Below are 18,337 nucleotides of genomic sequence, written 5' to 3'. Positions count from 1 at the left end.
AATATTGCTGCCTCCGCTCTACAGCGAAAACCCAAATAAACTGGGAGAGAGTGAAACTGCACTAGGCTGTAACACACTAATGTCCCTCCAGGATTCAGCCAAGCCTTTCTGCATGCAAGAACAATAAGTGCTAGCCCTATTCTTCTCCCAATTTCTGTTGTTTAAGTGCTTAAGGATGTTTGCATATTTGCTAGAGTAGGTGAAATAAACTAATGAGAGAGGAACAAAGCAGTCTAGGAATTGCCGGGTGTGGGAGAGGCAGCTTGAGGGGAAACTCTGCATTCAGAATATGTCCATTAAATTCATTGTTGCACAGCTCTGTAACAACTAACTACAGTTAAATGAAAAGCTGGATTTTCTTCCCTTTTCTTTTCTTATTTTTTTTTGACAGTGACTTTTTTCCAGGTTTGTATTTTATTGTACATTTCTTATCTGCCATTCTGAAACATTTCCTGCTCCCAATCCTAACCTTGCATGAAATGAAAAGTCACTAAGGGTTTAAAATAATGCCTTTCTTCCCCCGCTACTCTTACAGCCAAAGTCAAGTTAAAAGGCTGAGATATTTTGATGCTTGTATATCATAAGCCTTTCAGCACAAACACTTTTAATTTCCCAAGGGCTGATTTTCCTTTCAAAGACTTCACATCTGACGTTCTTTTTCAAAAAGCCCCCATCAGCAGCAAACAAGTCAAATTATCTGTGTTCACCAAAGAAAAGGAATACAAAAGCAGAAGAGATTTTATTGGCACTCCTGCTGAGGTAAGAAAGGTGACATGGTATAAAATAAAAAAGACTTGCACTTCATAATGGTTTGGAGGTGAATTCATACCCTTCCTTCATGCCTCTCTGATATCAGTTAATTATCTGAGGAAGGAACAGGCTGATGTTCTGATACATTACAAAAATAGAAATGTAATACCTAATTTTAAGATAGGTACTCGGAACATATTAAAGGGTTGCGTTCAAAGCACGTAACAGCTCTGAAGTGAAAGAGAACAATGCTGACACCAAGTGGAAGAAAACACTGCAGGTTCCATCCTCTACTGCAACACTGAGGTGCCTGAAAATCTTAAGAGTTGCAAGTCTTAGGGTTGGGTGTTGTGGGAAATGTTTTAAATATCAGAGGAAGACCACACAGATCCTCTGAAAGCATAGAACTGTGTTTTCCTAAGGGATACACCAGCTGATTAATTATAATCCTCTCCTTGTAGCTGATGTCACTGAGCAAAGCAACTGGTTACCACTCTGAACACATCAGGTATTGCTCCCTTTCACAAACTGCAGATAAACCTCCTTAATCTGTAATCTACACAGATTCTGTGAGTCTGGACATGGTGAGAGCTTTATGCTGTATTCTCAGCCACACTGAAAATGGGCATTCACAGACTAAGTAACAGAGACAAGTCTCCACTGAGTTAGTTTCTGTACCCTTAGTGCCTTCAAAACTATATTTCCAAGCCAGGAAAGGCTTTAGTTTTAGAACTAGTCCCTCTCCCACTCTTTATATCCTTATTGAACAACAGACAGTGATCAGTGTAATCAGCCAGTGTGAGTGCCCAAGCTCTGTTCTTATATTACTGATGGCAATGAAAAGTCTCAGCACTTCAGCCTGACCGGCTTCTCTCCTCTGTACTCAAGCTGCTTGTTACAGTAAAGCACAGCCAGTGGCGTGACACAGAGCACACCCTCTCCTGCCAAGCTCCTCTCCTAGGGCAGCCTTCCCCAGAGGGGAAAAAAAAAAAAAAAAGGAAAAGAAAAAAAATTCCCCATATGTGGGAAGGGGGAAGAGAGAAAAGCAGAGAGCAGCAAAACCCAGCTGTGGGGTTGAAGAATGACAGCAGTGTCCCAGAGCATTTGTACAGCAAGTCAAGAGAAACCCCCAGCAATGCTGGAGCAAACATTAGATCAGTGACATTTCCTCCACACCCTGCAGTTCACCAAAAATGGAGACCAGGCACGCTTGTCGTTTCCAAGTGACAGATCTCCAGCACAAAGGAAAGGCTGCTGCAGGTCCCAGGCACAGCACAGGAAAGGACCTCGCTCTCTCCCTGCCCTATTCCCTCCACCCACAGGCAGAAAGGCTCTGGCACTTCAGACCCAGAAGGAGTAATGGGTACTCCAGCCACACCCACCTGGGCTGTTCTAGAGTCAAACTCAATTAGGCTACAGCAGCTTTTATCAAATCCTTATGCCTACAGTCAGTAACATATTCTGCGCTGCTTTTCCAGAAGAAACCCCCCACATCCTTACAATCTATTGGCCATTATTTTTTTTGGTGGGGATATATGTCCTACTTTGACCTCTGTGGATGGCATTTTTCATCCAGTCTTCTGGTTTGCTCAGTACTCAAATAAAAAATTAAAATGTAATTTTTAATGAGTCCGTGTTGGACCAAATTTACAAAGACTAGGGAAAATAGTTTTTCTGTGCAATGGGAAATATTATGAAGAAGTCTTTCTATAATGTAACAGCAATCTCTGTGTAAAAATTGACAAATGTCCTGGCAGTTCACATGGTACATGCAGGATTTGCTATGTTCATATCTAAAGCCAACAATATACACCATTGCTACATAAAGAACTTAAAGGAAAGAAAGTAATCCAGACCTTCACCACTCTAAAATTAGGAAAACAATTTGTTAAGAGACTCAAGTAGGAATTGGAACTACTTTCCCCTATCAAAAAAAAATCATTTTGACAAGACAATTTAGTCTAACCTGGAAACTTCAGATCATGAGATAGTATCTGGTTTTTTGGTTGCTTATTTGTTCTGAAAGGCTTCAGCTAATTCAACAAGCCTTGTCATGGGATTAGCAAAGTAAAGCATCAGCTAAATTATTGCTGTCCTCCAAAGTGGGGAGATTCCATTTAGACTGTAATTCTCTTTTATGGCACCTTCAGATGGGAGTGAGGCACCACATTTTTTTCACAGAACAGATTTAATGCTGAAACATCCATATCCTCTTTGAAAAAGGCTAAAACCACAAGATTAACAAAACTCTCCAGACCTCAAAAGCCTTCCCAATAAAGCCATAATTGAAGTAGATAAAGTATCCATGAAATATTTATTTGCACTCTTCTGGTCAGCTCCAAACCACACTGCAGTTTTAGAATTTCATTCTGAGATGTCTGTGGTCAACCTGCAGGTCCAGGATCCTGTCCAGCTCCACTTCCCCCGTCCCCTGGATCTCTGCAATCCCTTTATAATGGCGTTCCTTGGATTATAATGAGAAGCCACAAGGGACCCAATCAATAGGCAATCCCTGCAGCCTTGCTGATACACAGTAAATCATGATTAAAGGACAAAGAAAGGGAAGAAAACAAGAAATGAGGCTCCTTTCCTCAGGGTGGAGGCATTTCTTCTAACCAAACCCATGCTTTAATGGAGATACATGCAGTGGCTTGTACACACCCATGAAATCATGCTTCTCTTTGCTTGCAAGACAAAGGTAGTGGGGATAATTCAGGAAGGATTTGTTCGTGACTTTTGCACAAGGGAGAAACACTCTTGTACTAGATGCAAAAAAAAATCTATAGTCAATTTTTATCTATAATTTAAAATTCAGAAACAACAATGGCAAACAGCATGGCAAATTGCTATTAGCAAGGTTTGCTTCATAATTAAATTACTCTATAGAAGTTAAGATTATCTGGTAGACCTCCAGCATAGCCAGTGATGAGCCTCAGGTTAAAACACAGCTATCCAGAGAGGCCTCAGGTCCAAACAAACACCACAGGGTCTAACCTCTTTTTAAAGAAGTATTTAATCCAAATAGGAAAATCAGTTTAGTACAAGTGAGGTTTGTGAGCTAAGACAGAAGGTTATAGGGCAGCTTTAAATGTTAGTGAATTCTGAGATGGGAAAAAAAAAAAATTATTAAGGGAACAAAGACAAAACCCCATCCTGGGGTACAGAATTCTGACTCTATTTTCACGGGGAAAAAAATAAAGTATGTACAACATACAATGGCCAGAAAAAAAGACAAGAGTAAAATACATCATAGCTTAGATATAACTTTTAAATCACTATCTTTATAGAGAATAGGTGACTGTGAATAATCTACTGTACAGCCCAGGGTAATAGTTCTGAACTATTAAATAGTTCTGAACATTAAACTGGTGCCTTTCAAAAACCTACAGATTCATCTCCCAGCCTGTCAATCTGATCATCCTGCAGACACGGGGTAAGTGGGATGACTCCTGGTGTTTCGAGATACCAAGCACTCTGCTCAGAACAATCTGCCCACCTCAGCCTACAAACAATACAGCTGAAGGTTAAGCCTGTGTCAGTTGTATGGCAACCCTGCCAGATTGCCATGGCTTTAATTTGTCAGAGCTCAACTAATTAGGTTAACCTAAAATGTTGAAGAGGAAAAAAAAAAAAAAAAAAAGCAAAAGGGCACCCCAACAGCAACGAAACCACAGAAATTAGGTCAAGTATCTGTGTAAAAGCCAGTAAAAGCAAGTTTCATTTCCAGGACACAACAAGGGATCCAAGCCAGGTTTGCCATTTCACTTTCTGCTTTCTTTGCTGGAATGAAAACACGCACTTTTAATATGTTTAGTATGTAAACCTAACTTTGATGTTTCCAGTTTAGTGGACTTTGAGCAATTGTTGTATTATGAAAGATGAAGGGTACCTATCCAGCTTGCTGGGTTTCCTGCCAGAAATTACAAAAACAAGACCAGCCACAGAATACTGAGTTCCCTTCTCACCCACAGATGGGATTTTTTTCGTAAGCTTTCGTAAGCTCAGAGCAGGAGAGTGCCCCATGGCTATGCCTTGTCTGAGGTTTTATTAAAGAACTTGAAAGGATCTTTTCAGCAGAAGTCTTTCCCACATCACCACAATCCCAGACAGACTGTGACATTTTGCAGAATTACAGGGAGTGGAGTTGGTTCTTAGACAAAAGCACTGTAACAGAAAGCCAGGTTTCCTGGCTTCTCTAATACCTTTCCAATTTCTTTTAGCTGCTGATGCTTCTTCTAGCTTTGCAAGCAGAAGCAGATACAGTGGGACAGCTAAATTTCTATTTGGTTTTCTCATTTGAATACAGGTTGCAGAAATTCTCAAAGGTGGTAGTGATACAGGACTTCTTCAGAGAGAAAGGGGAGCTGGAGACATGGGCTCCCTGTTTTAGATTTGGGGCCGTGACATGGCAGCAGTATTGTAGAAATATCCCTGTATCCATGAATTCTGTTCTTTGTACCTACATCTGGACGGGTTTTATTTTAAAACAAAGCTTCCAAGGAGCATTCCAGTCTTGATATTTTGCTTGGGACATATAATATGTTCTAAATACTGAATATGACTTTGTAGTTTGATGATTTTTCTTAACAGTGGTACTTGGAGAAAGAAGACAGAAAATTAAGGAGTAATAAACACCAGCAGCAGCATCTACACTTACATACAATGTAAATCTCTTTCATAGTCCCTCACTTTACCTGGCACACTGCTACCAGTCTAGTCATGAGCCACAAGGATGTATAGGAACTGTGTGTCTTTTTCTAAAAATCAATTTCAACTTAAGCAGCAATGACACATCACATCACAAACTGAAAATAAGATTTATATTGACCCTCTCCCTAAACCAGCGTTTGTCCATCATGTTTCCTCCACCAGGAGTTTTTGACAGAGGCAAAAAAAAAAATGAATCAAAGTACTAACAAGGTTTTACAATAGAAAATACCCAAGGAGAGGCTGAAACACACACAGAGACTTCTTAAAAGGGAGAGAAGGGTTTCCAACCTTCTGATTTTGCTTTTCTGCATCACCAATGTATAGACAAAACATACATGCAAAATAAGAAGTGCTTCGCTCAAGGAAAAATTCAGTGGCTTTGATCTGACAAAGCTTGGCATTAACACATTTAAAGTGGAAACAACTTCAAATTTTATTGTTTACCTTTCACACTTTTCAAAATCAAAATTTTAAATACTCGTGTTTCCCCTCTGGCTTAGGTATATCGTGAATATTTATTTCTGGGAACAAGCTGCAGTCATTATTTGCACTATGGATAAGCAAATATATTTCCATTTGTAAGTTCCAACATAATGAAGTGCTTGATTACTTGCTGAATCAGTCACAGTAACTTTCTTACCTGAAGGCCATCTGCTTGTCTCTGTGAGAAACAAGGGTTCAGGTCAACAAAAAGCATCTCATGGTGTTGAAGCAAATACAGCAGGAGGCCATTGTAAAGTCTTTGCTCTTCACAAGCCAAGGGACTGAGAGGGACCCTAAGGGAAGAGGAGGTGGATAAAGTTTAGGAGCTCTCAGATCAGGGGCTAATCATGAGTCACACAGGGAGTCCTCCCAGTGCCCAAGATAATTTAGCAAAGCAGCCAGTTGAGTGACAGGATAAAAACAGAGTTCCAGCCCCATTTAGAACAAGTAATTGTTGTGACAAGGACCCACAGTTTGGTGGGTTCCCAACACTGGGACCTTCGCAGTGACAGAGCTCCAGTTTGCTGCAGTGGTGCACAACACAATGAATCTTTGTGGCAGCACATCAGAACCTCACAGTAACTCAGACTCAAGGTTCAGAAAATCAAGGATAGAGAAACAGGAGAAAAAGCCCCAGAAATCTGCCAGCACTCTCTGACACTGGGTTGAAGAGATTAGTTTCGTTCTAGCTTAGCTTATGAAGTGAACTTTGATCACTGGAATGTCTTATTACCAGAAAGGCCCAGAAAAAACCCTCATAAGTAATAAAGTGCTTCAGTATATTAATTTATAAATCCACAGACATCAGGCACATCATGCAGGGGAACTTCTAGGTGCTCCCATTAACAAGTTGGGTTTGGTTTTTTTCTTTCTTGCTTGCTTTTCCCACATATTTATATTCTTAAAATAAATAATGATTGAACTTCCATGCTAAGCTGGAATAAAAATTAAACTCAAGGGATTCTTTATATAGGATTCTAATCTCATTCCCTGAAGAACCTGTGCATTCCCCCTGTGAACTATTGGGAAGCTTGGAGAACATTTGCATAAATGCTGTGGCCTTCTCAAGCCACGCTGCACCAACTCAGTTCCACCCAGCACAGTATTAATATTTAAACAAGAAATTCATAAACTCTGGAGACTAATGTGGAACATGAACACACCAGTCTTCTGTTTGCCAGATCAGTACATTCATTATTCATTTGCAGTTTCAAAGTACAAATATACACATTGGGCCCAGTCCAATTGCCTTCATTTAAGTTCCTCTTTTGTAAACTTACTGTTGTTTCTGTAAGAACTTGAGTTCGGGCTCCTTTGGAAAGAAGATGGTTTAAACAGAGTTATAGCCAGGTACAACACAGACAGATTTTCGGGATTAACTACTGTGTCATCACTTACTTTAGGGTTGGTTAACATTTTTCTTTTGTGGATTCCTATTTTTCTTGGGACAAACTCAGTTTCTCCACAAAAAGCAAGGCTGCATGTAGACCATAGTTGACCGAGTCCAGCCTTTCCTGCATACAACAATCCTAACAGATTATTCATTGCTTACCCAACACTAATACCCTCAACTCACAGGCCATACAAGCAATATTTTTTCATCCTTTGTCTTCTTTTCCAGCTCCTTTCTTTACATTAGATATCTGTTCCCAAATCCACCTCTACCAGCTGCTAACTCCTTGCTAGCAAGGAACACTGCACGAGCTATCCATGAAGACAAACAGCTTTCACCCCACTTACCAAGTCCCACTTTCCCTTACCAGCAGCCTATGTTTTGGGTGCCCAGTTCTCCTTTCACCCTAAAACAAATCTAAGCTATAGACTGGGATGAGCCCTTACAGCTGACTCCAGTATCAATGCCTCATCAGCAGATATCCATGGTTGGCAACAGGTGTGTACTCCAAATATAGAGAATACATTTTTAGTTTTCTCTGCAGCCACTTCCACAATGGCTTTTAATTAACTTTGTAAAATAATCACTTCCTGTGTGTTCAGATACTTCTGCCGCCAGCAGAAACTTTATTATGTGGCTGACAGTAGGGAAACAAGGCTCACACACTGCTAAATCCAGGAATATGATTCCTAGAAGAAAATCTAGGAAAAGTGCAGCTACTGAAATGCATTCTACACTTCACCATTAAAGCCCTGTAATCAGTGATAGTGCAAATCAAACACAAATAAGGAACAAGTAAAACCCAATCATCAGGAATCAGCTCCTGGTTTCCTTGAGACTAAACCTTTCAAAGTTCTTTGCCACAAAGTGCAAGCTGAAAAATCCACACAGTCCCTTGCCTTGGCCGTGCCCAGGAGGTCTGCCAAGGTTCCCTGCCAGCAGAGGCTTGCTGCAAATTTACAGAAAGAATGAGTCAAAGTGAGCAGCAGCAAACAGCTGGCTGGCTAACTTGCTTGTGCACTCATGCAAGGATTGCTTACCAAGGTTAGTACCAAAAATCTCTTTACCAAGCTGAAGCATAACAAAGTATTCATAGAAACTGAAGGAACGTCAGTTGAATCTCTGACAGAAGTGTAGCATCACATTTTCTTAATTATTTCCAGAGACTAGGGGAACATAAAACAGTTCACAAGGAGGACAAATGGCAACAGAAATAAAGAGTTTGGAGAACGAGCAGAAAGAATTCAACAGTAGAAGTTAGGAGAAGGGTGGAGCTAAGCAAAGTCTGGGGAGTAGCCGGCCTGAGACCTGCAAGTTGTGCTTTTGGTTCCCTACAGAGAGCCAAGGACACGAAAGCTGCATCATGCAGATGCTAAGACTGAGTCACAAAAGACCAAAAACAGATGCCAGGGTCTAAAATCTAAAAGAAAAGCCACATGAATGGTGACAGTGAAGCAATTTAACAGCAGTGAAGATACCTTAACTCAGTCTCATCTGGAAAAAAAACAAATAACATGGAGGAGGAAGGCCCATAGAAGAAATCAGAAGGATCTGTTTTCAAAGATTTAGGTAAAACTAAAAGATTTTACTCAGTAATGCTTTTTCTGAAACATACCTTCTTTTCATAAATTCCCACTTTGGGGCCCATCACCCTGAACAGGGAGATGTATATTGATAATAGAAGAGAATTCTTCCAATGTGAATATGATTCAGTCAAATATTGAATGCAAGCAGGATAAAAGTAAGGGACTGCAACAGATTAAAAATAGATAAGAGGCAGCTTATTTAACATTCAGTTTCACACAAACAGTGATATCAGTTTCCTAGCACTTAAAATCCATGATGATAATTTTCCATGACCCTGTAACTAGAATTTCAATATAAAACCTTTGTTAAGGCTTATATTACCATAGCTACTAATTGAGAGGTATATGCCATTTAGGCTTGCAAAGTATAATGAGCAGCGAGTTTAATATTCTACTTTTGTATCCCCAAGGCCTATATGTGTTTCATGTTCCAACTACTGATTATTCCTACTCGGTCACTTCAGTGAAACTATAACAGGTCTCCACAAATAAAAGTGTCAAAAGATTGAGACAGGTGATAATCACAGACAGAATTTACACTTGAATATAAATAGATAAGAAATTTAAAGTAAGAAGGCTTGTTATAAACAACCTAGTTTAGCTGTTTAATGTCAAAGAAGGAAGAAGAAATTGCACAAAAATGCAGATTGCCAGAATACATGCAGAACAGTTAACACCTGCAGTGAATTAGTGCTGTAAGTGGAGCTGACATTACATCCAGGAGGTTAATTCCAGCAATTGCATGGAGCATACATTTCTGCAGATTAGATCTAGAGTTGGTTTTTTCATAACCTTCACATTTTGACTGAGCAATTACAGCAAGCACTACCCAGCATGTCTCAGTTTCCAGTGCAGCTACACTCCGACTGCCAAATGTTTCATAATGTGGCAGATAATTGCACTAATTCTGGCCCTGAAAGCCATAAAGGGTATTTATGTCTTTTTCCCCTGTGTCAGCAGATATGATTTGCCACAGCTGTCTACCTTGAATTTTGCTGCTCTACAGGACAATACAAATGATTTATTCTGAATCACTGAAGGCCTCGGGTCACTCAGCAGGAAGCAGTACAGCAATCTCACCGAGAGAAAATGCCGGTTGCAAGGCTCTCGTCTCCACCCAGCTACCAAAAAGGTGATTTTTCATTATCCTAGGAGGTAACTCTCCAAGGACAGAATCAGCTAAACACTTCACTAAAAAGGAGCTCCAGACTTACTGATTTCTCTCCCAGAGTTGGTGAGATCAGAATGACTGTAAAAGCTGAGGATAACATCTGTAGGGAAGACATACTTGTATTTGTGTTAGTTGTTTTCTTGACAAGTCAGTAGCAGGGAAACACAATGTTGATTGCTTTCAAAGCTTCTTAGAGGGATCATTGCCACAAACACTTTCTTTAGCACTAAGGGTATTTTACAAACCAGACAGGGGGACATGTTCAGAAGTAGCTAGACCATGTCCCAAAAGAGTGGGATGTTTAAAAACTGAAGCAGCCCAACAGCCAATAAAGGGAGCATACTGGATTCTCATGTGTAGATACAGAAATCAGTGGGCACACAGACAAGGTGGGAATGGAAATAAAGGAATTAAGTCTTCTTGCGTGTGTGTGCATGCACAGAATCCCCAGGTGATAGCAAAGGTCTCCTGATGGCAGAAGAGCGACCGTCAGTGAAGCCCTTTTTGAGTTAGGGTAGAGGTCAAGGGATAGACTGTTGGTGAACGCCTTTTAGCATCAGCCTTCTACCTGTTTATAACTATAGCACCATAAAACTAATCCAGAAGCTGGGAAATAAACCTTATCTGTCTACTCTCATTTACTAACTAGCATGCAGAGGTTAAGGAACTTGGGGTTTGGTTGCAAAACTGCCTTGTCCCATTAGTGAGTACCCTGCATGGTGAATTCTCTTCTCACAGGAGCAAATTGCGTAACTCCTACCACGCCACATGTTGTTAGGTTTGTCTCCGTGGCTGTACTTTCACTAAAGATATAAACTTATATAACCTGAAAAGATCATATGTTGGTACACCTGGCAATAAGCCCACAGAGCAGGTAAGCAGATACAAAACACAGAGGCTTATGAAACAGCAGCGAGAGTACAGCTCCCCAAAACAAAGTCTGTCACTGATTTCCAATATGCTTGGTATGAATTTTGCTGAATACATACTTTTCAATGAACTTTGCTTGCCACACACAGAAAAAAAAGAAGAATAAGGCTTTTTTTATTGCATGGAAGATACTAATTGCTAACACATACATTTTGCAGAGTGGCACAGGCTCATAGTTCACATTAAGCTGGCATGGCTATAATCCACTAAAACAAAGGTTTATAAATGGTAACAGGTATAAATATTTTAACATCCTCTAGTGTCTACAATGAAGGATAGAATAAAGAACTAAACCGTTCCAGTTTCCTCCATTATATGATCACACTAGGCTGTTCCTTCTTGTCATCTTGACTTGCATGGCATGTTGTCCAGCCTTTCCTTTTGAGCATCCAGGTTTGTGCCCACTCGCCATCATCCCAAACATGATTTCTCTAGCTTCAGCCAAGCAGTCACTGCTTGCAAGCTCAGGGGGCCTCTGCCTGGATGTCATTTTAGTGGCAAGGGCAGAATGAGTTGCTTCTCATTCTTGATAAACAATTTATCTTTATTTCTCTGTTACCTAATTCTATTACAAGGTCAAAGTCAGCATTAGCTTTTCAGAATCAAGTCTAACAACCAAGGAGCCTGCACTTCAACTGGCTAAGAAAAGAGGAGTAGTTCTCATTAAACAGCTCTCCTCCTGTCATATTTCTTCTCTTCAGAGGTTTTCTTTCTTGAGGCTGGACCTGCCTGGTCAGTGCCTAACAGAATGAAGGTGGTCAGCCAGCTCAGAACCTGTCACATCTGCCCATAATGTACTGCATAAACGTTTAACTTCCAAAGTGCTCCACTTACTATTGGACACAGAGCTATGACAAAAAGCTTCATTGTCAAGTGTGACCTGGCAGGACTGTTTGAGGTGGGTGAGTAGGGAGTACTCACTTGAACAGAGCAGGTCCAAACACGATGGAGAGGTTTTCCAGAGTCATGAAGTTCACTGCACTGTGCGTTGCTACCTTGAACAGGAAAGCAGCCAGGAACTGAAGAAGGTTTTGGTGGGCTTTGGGTAGGCAGCTGAGCAACTGTCTCAGGTTCTCTATGCATTCTGTTGTGTTGATTTTGTGCTCTGGTGGGAGGAAAAAAAATTATGGCAGACATTCCTAATATCAACACCATTTCATCATAGATATTACTATAGATCTAAGAAAGAGAGACAGTTTAAAATATATTAAAGTGAAGAATAAATATGTCCCAAACAAATAATCTGTAGGCTAAATTTTGTCAACAATTTCCAAAAATGAATATTTAAGTACCATGGATTTTCCAGATATCAAGTTTTATGTGCACTGTTTCTGCTATTCTTCCTGTTATGACAGAATTATCCAGCACTTGTTGCTTTCTTAATGGAATTGCAGGCAGTAGTCATGTACCTGAATCCTTAAAGATGCCTTTAAAGATGATACAAGGTTGTCAGCCTTAACTCTCCAGAGAGATTTTACACATGCTGCACGATTCTCATTAAGGGAAAAAAGAAATTGTACCCTTTCAGCCCCACATCATCTTCATTTCCTGACTAATTGGTAGCTCTCAGACTGAAAACATCTTTGCTCTATAAATATGCAACTGTAGCTCCACAAGAGATGCTTAAAAATCTAAATTGGGGATACTTAGCATTTTCTTGGTTCTCATTCTTTAAAGAAGGGTAACAAGGCAGAAAATGGGTTCAAAAACAACTCCATTTGATCAGCAGTTCAGAATTAGCATGATGAAGTCTCCTGGTTATTAGAATGGAGATGACAGTACTACTCAATAATTGGCAGCTGATGCTTGAATTTGCCATAGATCACCAGGACACATCTGCATAGCTTTGACATTGTGAATAGCAAATCATGCCCTGAAGGGTAATTTTAGCCCTAAAAAATACATTTTGTACAGGCTAAGGCCCATGGTGCCCAACTGACTAATGAGAGAAATGGAAAAGAGGATGGAGAGGGGGAAAAAAACATAAAAATATTTTAAAAATAACAGCAAGACAGTTAGGAGTAGGCAAAACAAAGTGCTCTCAAAAAACCATAGATCTTTCAGCATAGGTTTTCACACTTCATGAAGCTGATTCCTTTCTTTTTCTTTCCTTTTTCTTTGTAAACACCTACACTGGCACCTTGAACAAAAGCAACTTGCAATCTAATCCACTTATTTGTCTGTAAACACCTGAATTAGTCATCAGTCAAAGTCACTGGGTAGAATTGTCTGAAAACATTAGCTCAGCCATTATAGATATAATGGGGAACTAGGCACTGTATTGCTGCAAGTACTGGTCTTGGCTTTGCATTTTCGAAGCTTCATGCTGCTCCACACACTGCTGTCCAAGAAGATTATAAGAGGATTAGTAAAATAAATATTAACTAAAAATAAAAATAAAGCTCTAAGTAAGAACAGGGAGGTACAAAAGAGTTCCTGTACCAGGGAAGGTTACATAGAGAAAGAGGTCTCAGCTTGGAAAAGAGAGAAGTGAGGCAGTGGGTATATAAAGACAAAAGCAGCATTATGATGGGGATTACATTAAAAATAAAAATGTTATCTCAGTAACAATTAATGTATACAATTTAAAAAGAGAGCATGCAGAGGGGTACTTTCTCAGAGAATAAAGGATTGGATTGCAAGTTGCATTGCCACAGGATGATGGGGAGTCCAAAAGCTGTTATGAATTAAAAAAAAAGACTACAGACAAGTTCATAGAAACCTGGTCCATCAAAAGCAACTAAACATCAGCCTCTGGTTAAGGAAACATAAAACCTTGCTTAGAGAAAGAGCAATGAACACATTATCTGTCACTGTCAGAGAAAGGACAAAAGCCTGGAAGGTGCCCGTTCTGTACCTTGGAAAGTTTTTAGCAAGCCAGAACAAATGTTGTCTGGAAAAACAGCCACTGGTAGTTCTTTCAGAAAGAGCTTCAGAAGACTGGCCACAGAATCAACATCTCCATCGTTAATAAGGTCCACTTCTTCTCCTTGATTGTATTTCTGCTTTAATTCCTTGATTTTATTTGCTGAACCACCAATTCTAAATATACCAACATGCTCCAGACCTGCTTAAGAAATAGAAAACAGTAAGCAGTGGTTGCATTATTATATCTGTGTGATGAAAACTCAAAACTCATTTTTTGATGAAGCTCAAAAAGCTTCTTTAAGAAAGCATAATAATTGTAAGTATAGATTTTTCAGCACATGGAGCTAAAAAATACTGCTTAAACAAAGAATAACAGTTTTCAGAGGCCAAATAGGGAAAACATGAACTTACCAAACACCTCTAGGTACTCCACCATCTGTGTCACGAGAGAAGGAACCCCACATTGTGTTGCACCCTGCATGAGGGTTTCCAGAGGAACACCAAATGTGCTTCTTTCTCTGCTGAACTGTAGGTCTGGTGAAACTTTATTTGTTGTGTGCCTGACTTGAATAGAAGAGAATGATCTCTGGGGAACAAAACCAGGCAAGTTATAAGCTGAGACTGGGTTTTTCTTGTTTTAAGGTCCAAGGGTCTACAGCTTAGGTGAAATTACTGTCCTTATGGTAGCATTTCAGTACAAATTGTATTTCTACTGCATATTCTTAAAATACTGATACTACCATTCTTCTCCTGTAGAGCTGAAACAGGATCTGTGATAGGGTAAATCCCAGTTAAACCCATTCATACCTACAGTCAGGGAAAATGGGACCTCAGGTCAAGGCAGATGCCCTGTTTAGGACATGGAGAGGTCATTATTCCTCAAAAGAGCCCCAATAGTCAAAAAAACCCTACCCATTGCTGGTGCACAGCCTTCTAACCCCATGAAATTTGTGAATTTCTACCCACTTCTCAGAGATTGCAAGATACACAGAGGGACCAGAGGATAAATTGAAGCAGCAGCCACAGCTCGAGCCTGGCCAAGGGTTCCTGTCTGCTCACCCAGTAACCCTGAGTTTCTTACCCCAATAACTGATGCAAAAAGGTATGTGAGAAATCATGAACAACCTGCACCTGGGAGCTGCTTTTTCATCCTGTGAGGACAGAGATGCTGTCCAGTTCTTGGGCTGGGAGACACGTGGGATATCACAGGGGGTGCCTGTCCCAGCACAGTCTCTGTGAGAACATGATGGGCTGCCCTGGGGGGGCACAGAAGGTTCAAACCAGTTCTGTAGCCCTTCAGGTGGCACCTCAGGGGATGTATGTAAGAATAGAGATATAAATATATATTTAGATATATTCAGAATATGTAACTTGAGTGTATATTTAGGAACATCATGCCCCAGGGACATTTAAGAAAGGAGAAGTGCTACCTGGCCACTCCAAAAACAGTTGTAGCTCCCCTGTTCTCTTTCCCTGCTCTCCTACCCCCTGCTTGCCTCACAGGCAGGTGACATTACCCACGGTGCTTGCTCTGTCCTCGTGTTCCTATCGGGCAGTAATGCTCACAGTCATGCAGGAGAGGACCCAGTGCCACTAGAAGTCCAAATTAAGATCTACCAGTTCCGTACCAGGAAGATTTAATCAGTATCCACATCTCATTTTAAGGTGGGATTTTAATTTCCTTTTTTAGCATTATCCCAACCCATTGTAAAACCTGCCTCTTCTTAAATGTTTTTATTACTGTGTTCTCAGAAGGAAAAATGAAATATTTTCCTATGGATTTGTAGCTGAACTGCTGTAGTGAAGCTGTTTTTCACACATGCCTGCAGCAAAGCCACAAGCTGGAGCTCCAGGCCAGCCGTGCTGCCATGGCAAGCACACACACACACCACTTGAAACACCTGAAGCCATTTTGCTCTTAAAGTACATAAGTAAGCTTAGAACATGATGTTAATGTTATAGCATTGATAATTACCTGAAAGGAACTAATATCAGCATGTAGCAAATCCTTATTTTATGGCATTTTTGTATATAAGCTGCGAGGTGGTACAGAAAACTCTAAAACATCTATCCAGTGCTATTCTAAATCCTTCCCCTTTCCCTCTTCAGATGCGGCAGTCCATCAGGGGAAGAAGCATAGCCTTCTCAGAAAGGAGAAAGGATGTAAAAAAAGGACCAAAGAAGCCAGATTTAAGTTCACTTACGCAAATTGAGAGGGAGGCACCTGCTCCCATGTTAGACTGCAGCAGAGTGCCAGTCTTTCAGCTCTGTGCTCAGAAGACACCATCACCTTTCTTGCCCTCACAGATCCATGCAATCCAGCCAAAACCGATTGCAGCCATTGGGCTGTTCCTCTGCAATTAACTGATCACAGCATAATTGCTAGGCACCATCCTAATCGGTGGTTTCACTCCAGATTTTGTGGAAGGTAGAAATTAACTGCTAGTAAAAGTATATTCCTTGTAGCCGGCACTTCCCTCCGGAGGCACCCTGCACAAGCTGAGGGCTGTGTTACCATCAGGAGATGTTTCCATGGCACCTGACACACACAATGCCACAGCTTCCTGAAGCACACTGATCCTGTGTGTGCTATTTACTTTTCAGTGGGTTTTTGCAGTGCAGGTTTGCAGACATTCATGCTACCTGCTGTCCACTCTGCCTGCTAGCAGCAGCAAGCAAAATATTTTGAGATGGTCCACAGTGAATACATATTATTGTTACGTGTTTGTGTAACACCTGCACAATTATTTTGGCAAACACACAAGCAAGGATCCATCCAGTCTTTAGAATGTGGAAGATGAGGATACAGCTAAGCTCAACACCTTCTTTATAATTCTTTCAGATACTAAGCCTCTCCTGGGAAATAAGCCACAAGGAAACAAGTAATGTTGAAGTTAAATCTAATTGGGGGAGATTTTTAATACAAATTCAGTAGGTACATACAAAAAATCCCAAAACACACAAGGCAAAAAAAAACACAGGTGCTGAGACAGACACACTTGGTGGAGCACTAGAAAAGAAGGAGTTACTCCATCAACACACTGTACTGCTGGTGCAGCACAGATGGCAGAGATCATTCCCTCTTCCTTAGCAGAGGGAATGCCAGTTAAAAAACTGTGCAGTTGTTTAGCACATTCCCCTCTCCAGAAGCCACAACAAGGTCTGGATAATGCTGTGATTTAAGGCTTTCTTACTCTACTTGCTGGGACCAGCCCCACAGCCCTTCCCAGCACCCCAGAAGAGTCAGCCTGGCCTTGGCACTGCAGATGTGCCCATTGTCTCACACAAGCTCCACTTGTGCCCATCATCTCTGCAGACAACCTCCACCTGTGCCCATCACCACAGCTGTGGCTGCCTGAGGGGCCCTGCCCCTGCCCCCCAACACTACACCACCACCACCACCCCAGCCACTTCATGGCTTGTTCAAGCTGTTGGGCCCACAGGCAGTGCCCACTGGCCTCCAACCACCACAAGCAGTGCTTTCCCACCCTCCATGCCTTTACATATCTTTGTTTTCCAAGGCAGCTGGAGCAGGAACAGCTCTTACATTTTGGCTGGATCCCTTCGGGACAGCACAAGGCACTCAGAGCCACCAGCACCTCAGCCAACCATGCCTCTGAGCTGGCAGCAATTTGCACTTGGCAGAGAAAACTCTCACAAAAAGGCTTCTGCAAAAATTACAAAATAAAAACAAAAAAACCACCAACAACTCTCTTAACTCTTGGATCCCTGCCCCACAGCATATTTCCACGTTCCATCATACTAGATGCCAGAGGAGTCATTCTGCTGACATGTCAGTCCTCCTTGCTTCACCTGAACATGCAAATTGTAGGCAAATAGGCAACAAGTTCTCTGCCTGGGCAGCAAGTACAACTTTTATCTGTCAGATCGTTACAGGGCAAACAAGGCAGCAAGGACTGCAATCTGCCTCTTGGTCTGTATTGCTCGTCTAACTGCAATTATTGAAGAATTTGCTTTCAAGTCCTGCCTGCAAAATTCAGCAATGCTCACAGAAAATGAACACGTCTGAGTTCCCCAGGAAGCCTGCAGCAGCTAGAGGGCACACGAGGCTTGCCAGAGAGGTGGTCCTACAAACCTCACTACAGACAGAGCAAGGAGCCCCAAACCCTGGGCAGGATTTTCCTTTCGTACCAAGTAACACGGCTCGAAGGGAAGATTTCTCCATCGCTGCTGTACAAAGAGCAGGGGGCCGCAGGCAGCACAAATCGAACATGTAACTGCTCCTACTGTGTCGCTGCAATTCCAACCCTTCCTTCACAACCTCTGGATCAAAATCAGACCCTGCAGGAGTTCAGATACATGAAAAGGATGTGTGGTGCTTTGAGAAGCCACCCTGACTTCAAGGGCTGTGACTAAATGAAAACCAAAGCTTTTGGTCTCCCAGCACCCTGCCGCCCAGGGGAGGGTTTGTGAGGAAAAGCAGTG

General features: G+C 41.3%; 1 protein-coding gene across 1 annotated transcript; it reads right to left on the bottom strand.

Moving 5' to 3' along the window:
• Window positions 1-6,082: 6,082 nt before the first annotated feature.
• LOC114064872 (protein FAM13A-like) lies at window positions 6,083-16,366 on the bottom strand. Its single transcript, XM_027898278.1, has 5 exons — window positions 16,096-16,366; window positions 14,303-14,477; window positions 13,881-14,090; window positions 11,945-12,128; window positions 6,083-6,236 (listed from the first exon to the last, which is right to left on the bottom strand). The coding sequence occupies exons 1-5, from the start codon at window positions 16,123-16,125 to the stop codon at window positions 6,083-6,085; spliced, it is 753 nt and encodes a 250-aa protein (XP_027754079.1). The 5' UTR covers window positions 16,126-16,366.
• Window positions 16,367-18,337: the final 1,971 nt, after the last annotated feature.

Source organism: Empidonax traillii, unplaced genomic scaffold (assembly GCF_003031625.1).
Source record: "Empidonax traillii isolate 1590-97213 ecotype Southwest subspecies unplaced genomic scaffold, ASM303162v1 scaffold588:size748185, whole genome shotgun sequence".
In the NCBI taxonomy this organism is placed as follows: Eukaryota; Metazoa; Chordata; class Aves; order Passeriformes; family Tyrannidae; genus Empidonax; species Empidonax traillii.
This window is presented reverse-complemented; position numbering and strand designations above follow the sequence as displayed.

Excerpts from the sequence above, each read along its gene's own strand:
- LOC114064872 (XM_027898278.1), bottom strand. The coding sequence starts at position 16,125 with ATGGGAGCAGGTGCCTCCCTCTCAATTTGC. Across the intron at positions 14,091-14,302 it reads GGAGTACCTAGAGGTGTTTG|GTCTGGAGCATGTTGGTATA; the intron begins GTAAGTTCATGT and ends TTTCTTAAGCAG. Across the intron at positions 6,237-11,944 it reads TTTGGACCTGCTCTGTTCAA|GGTCCCTCTCAGTCCCTTGG; the intron begins GTGAGTACTCCC and ends CTCTTCCCTTAG.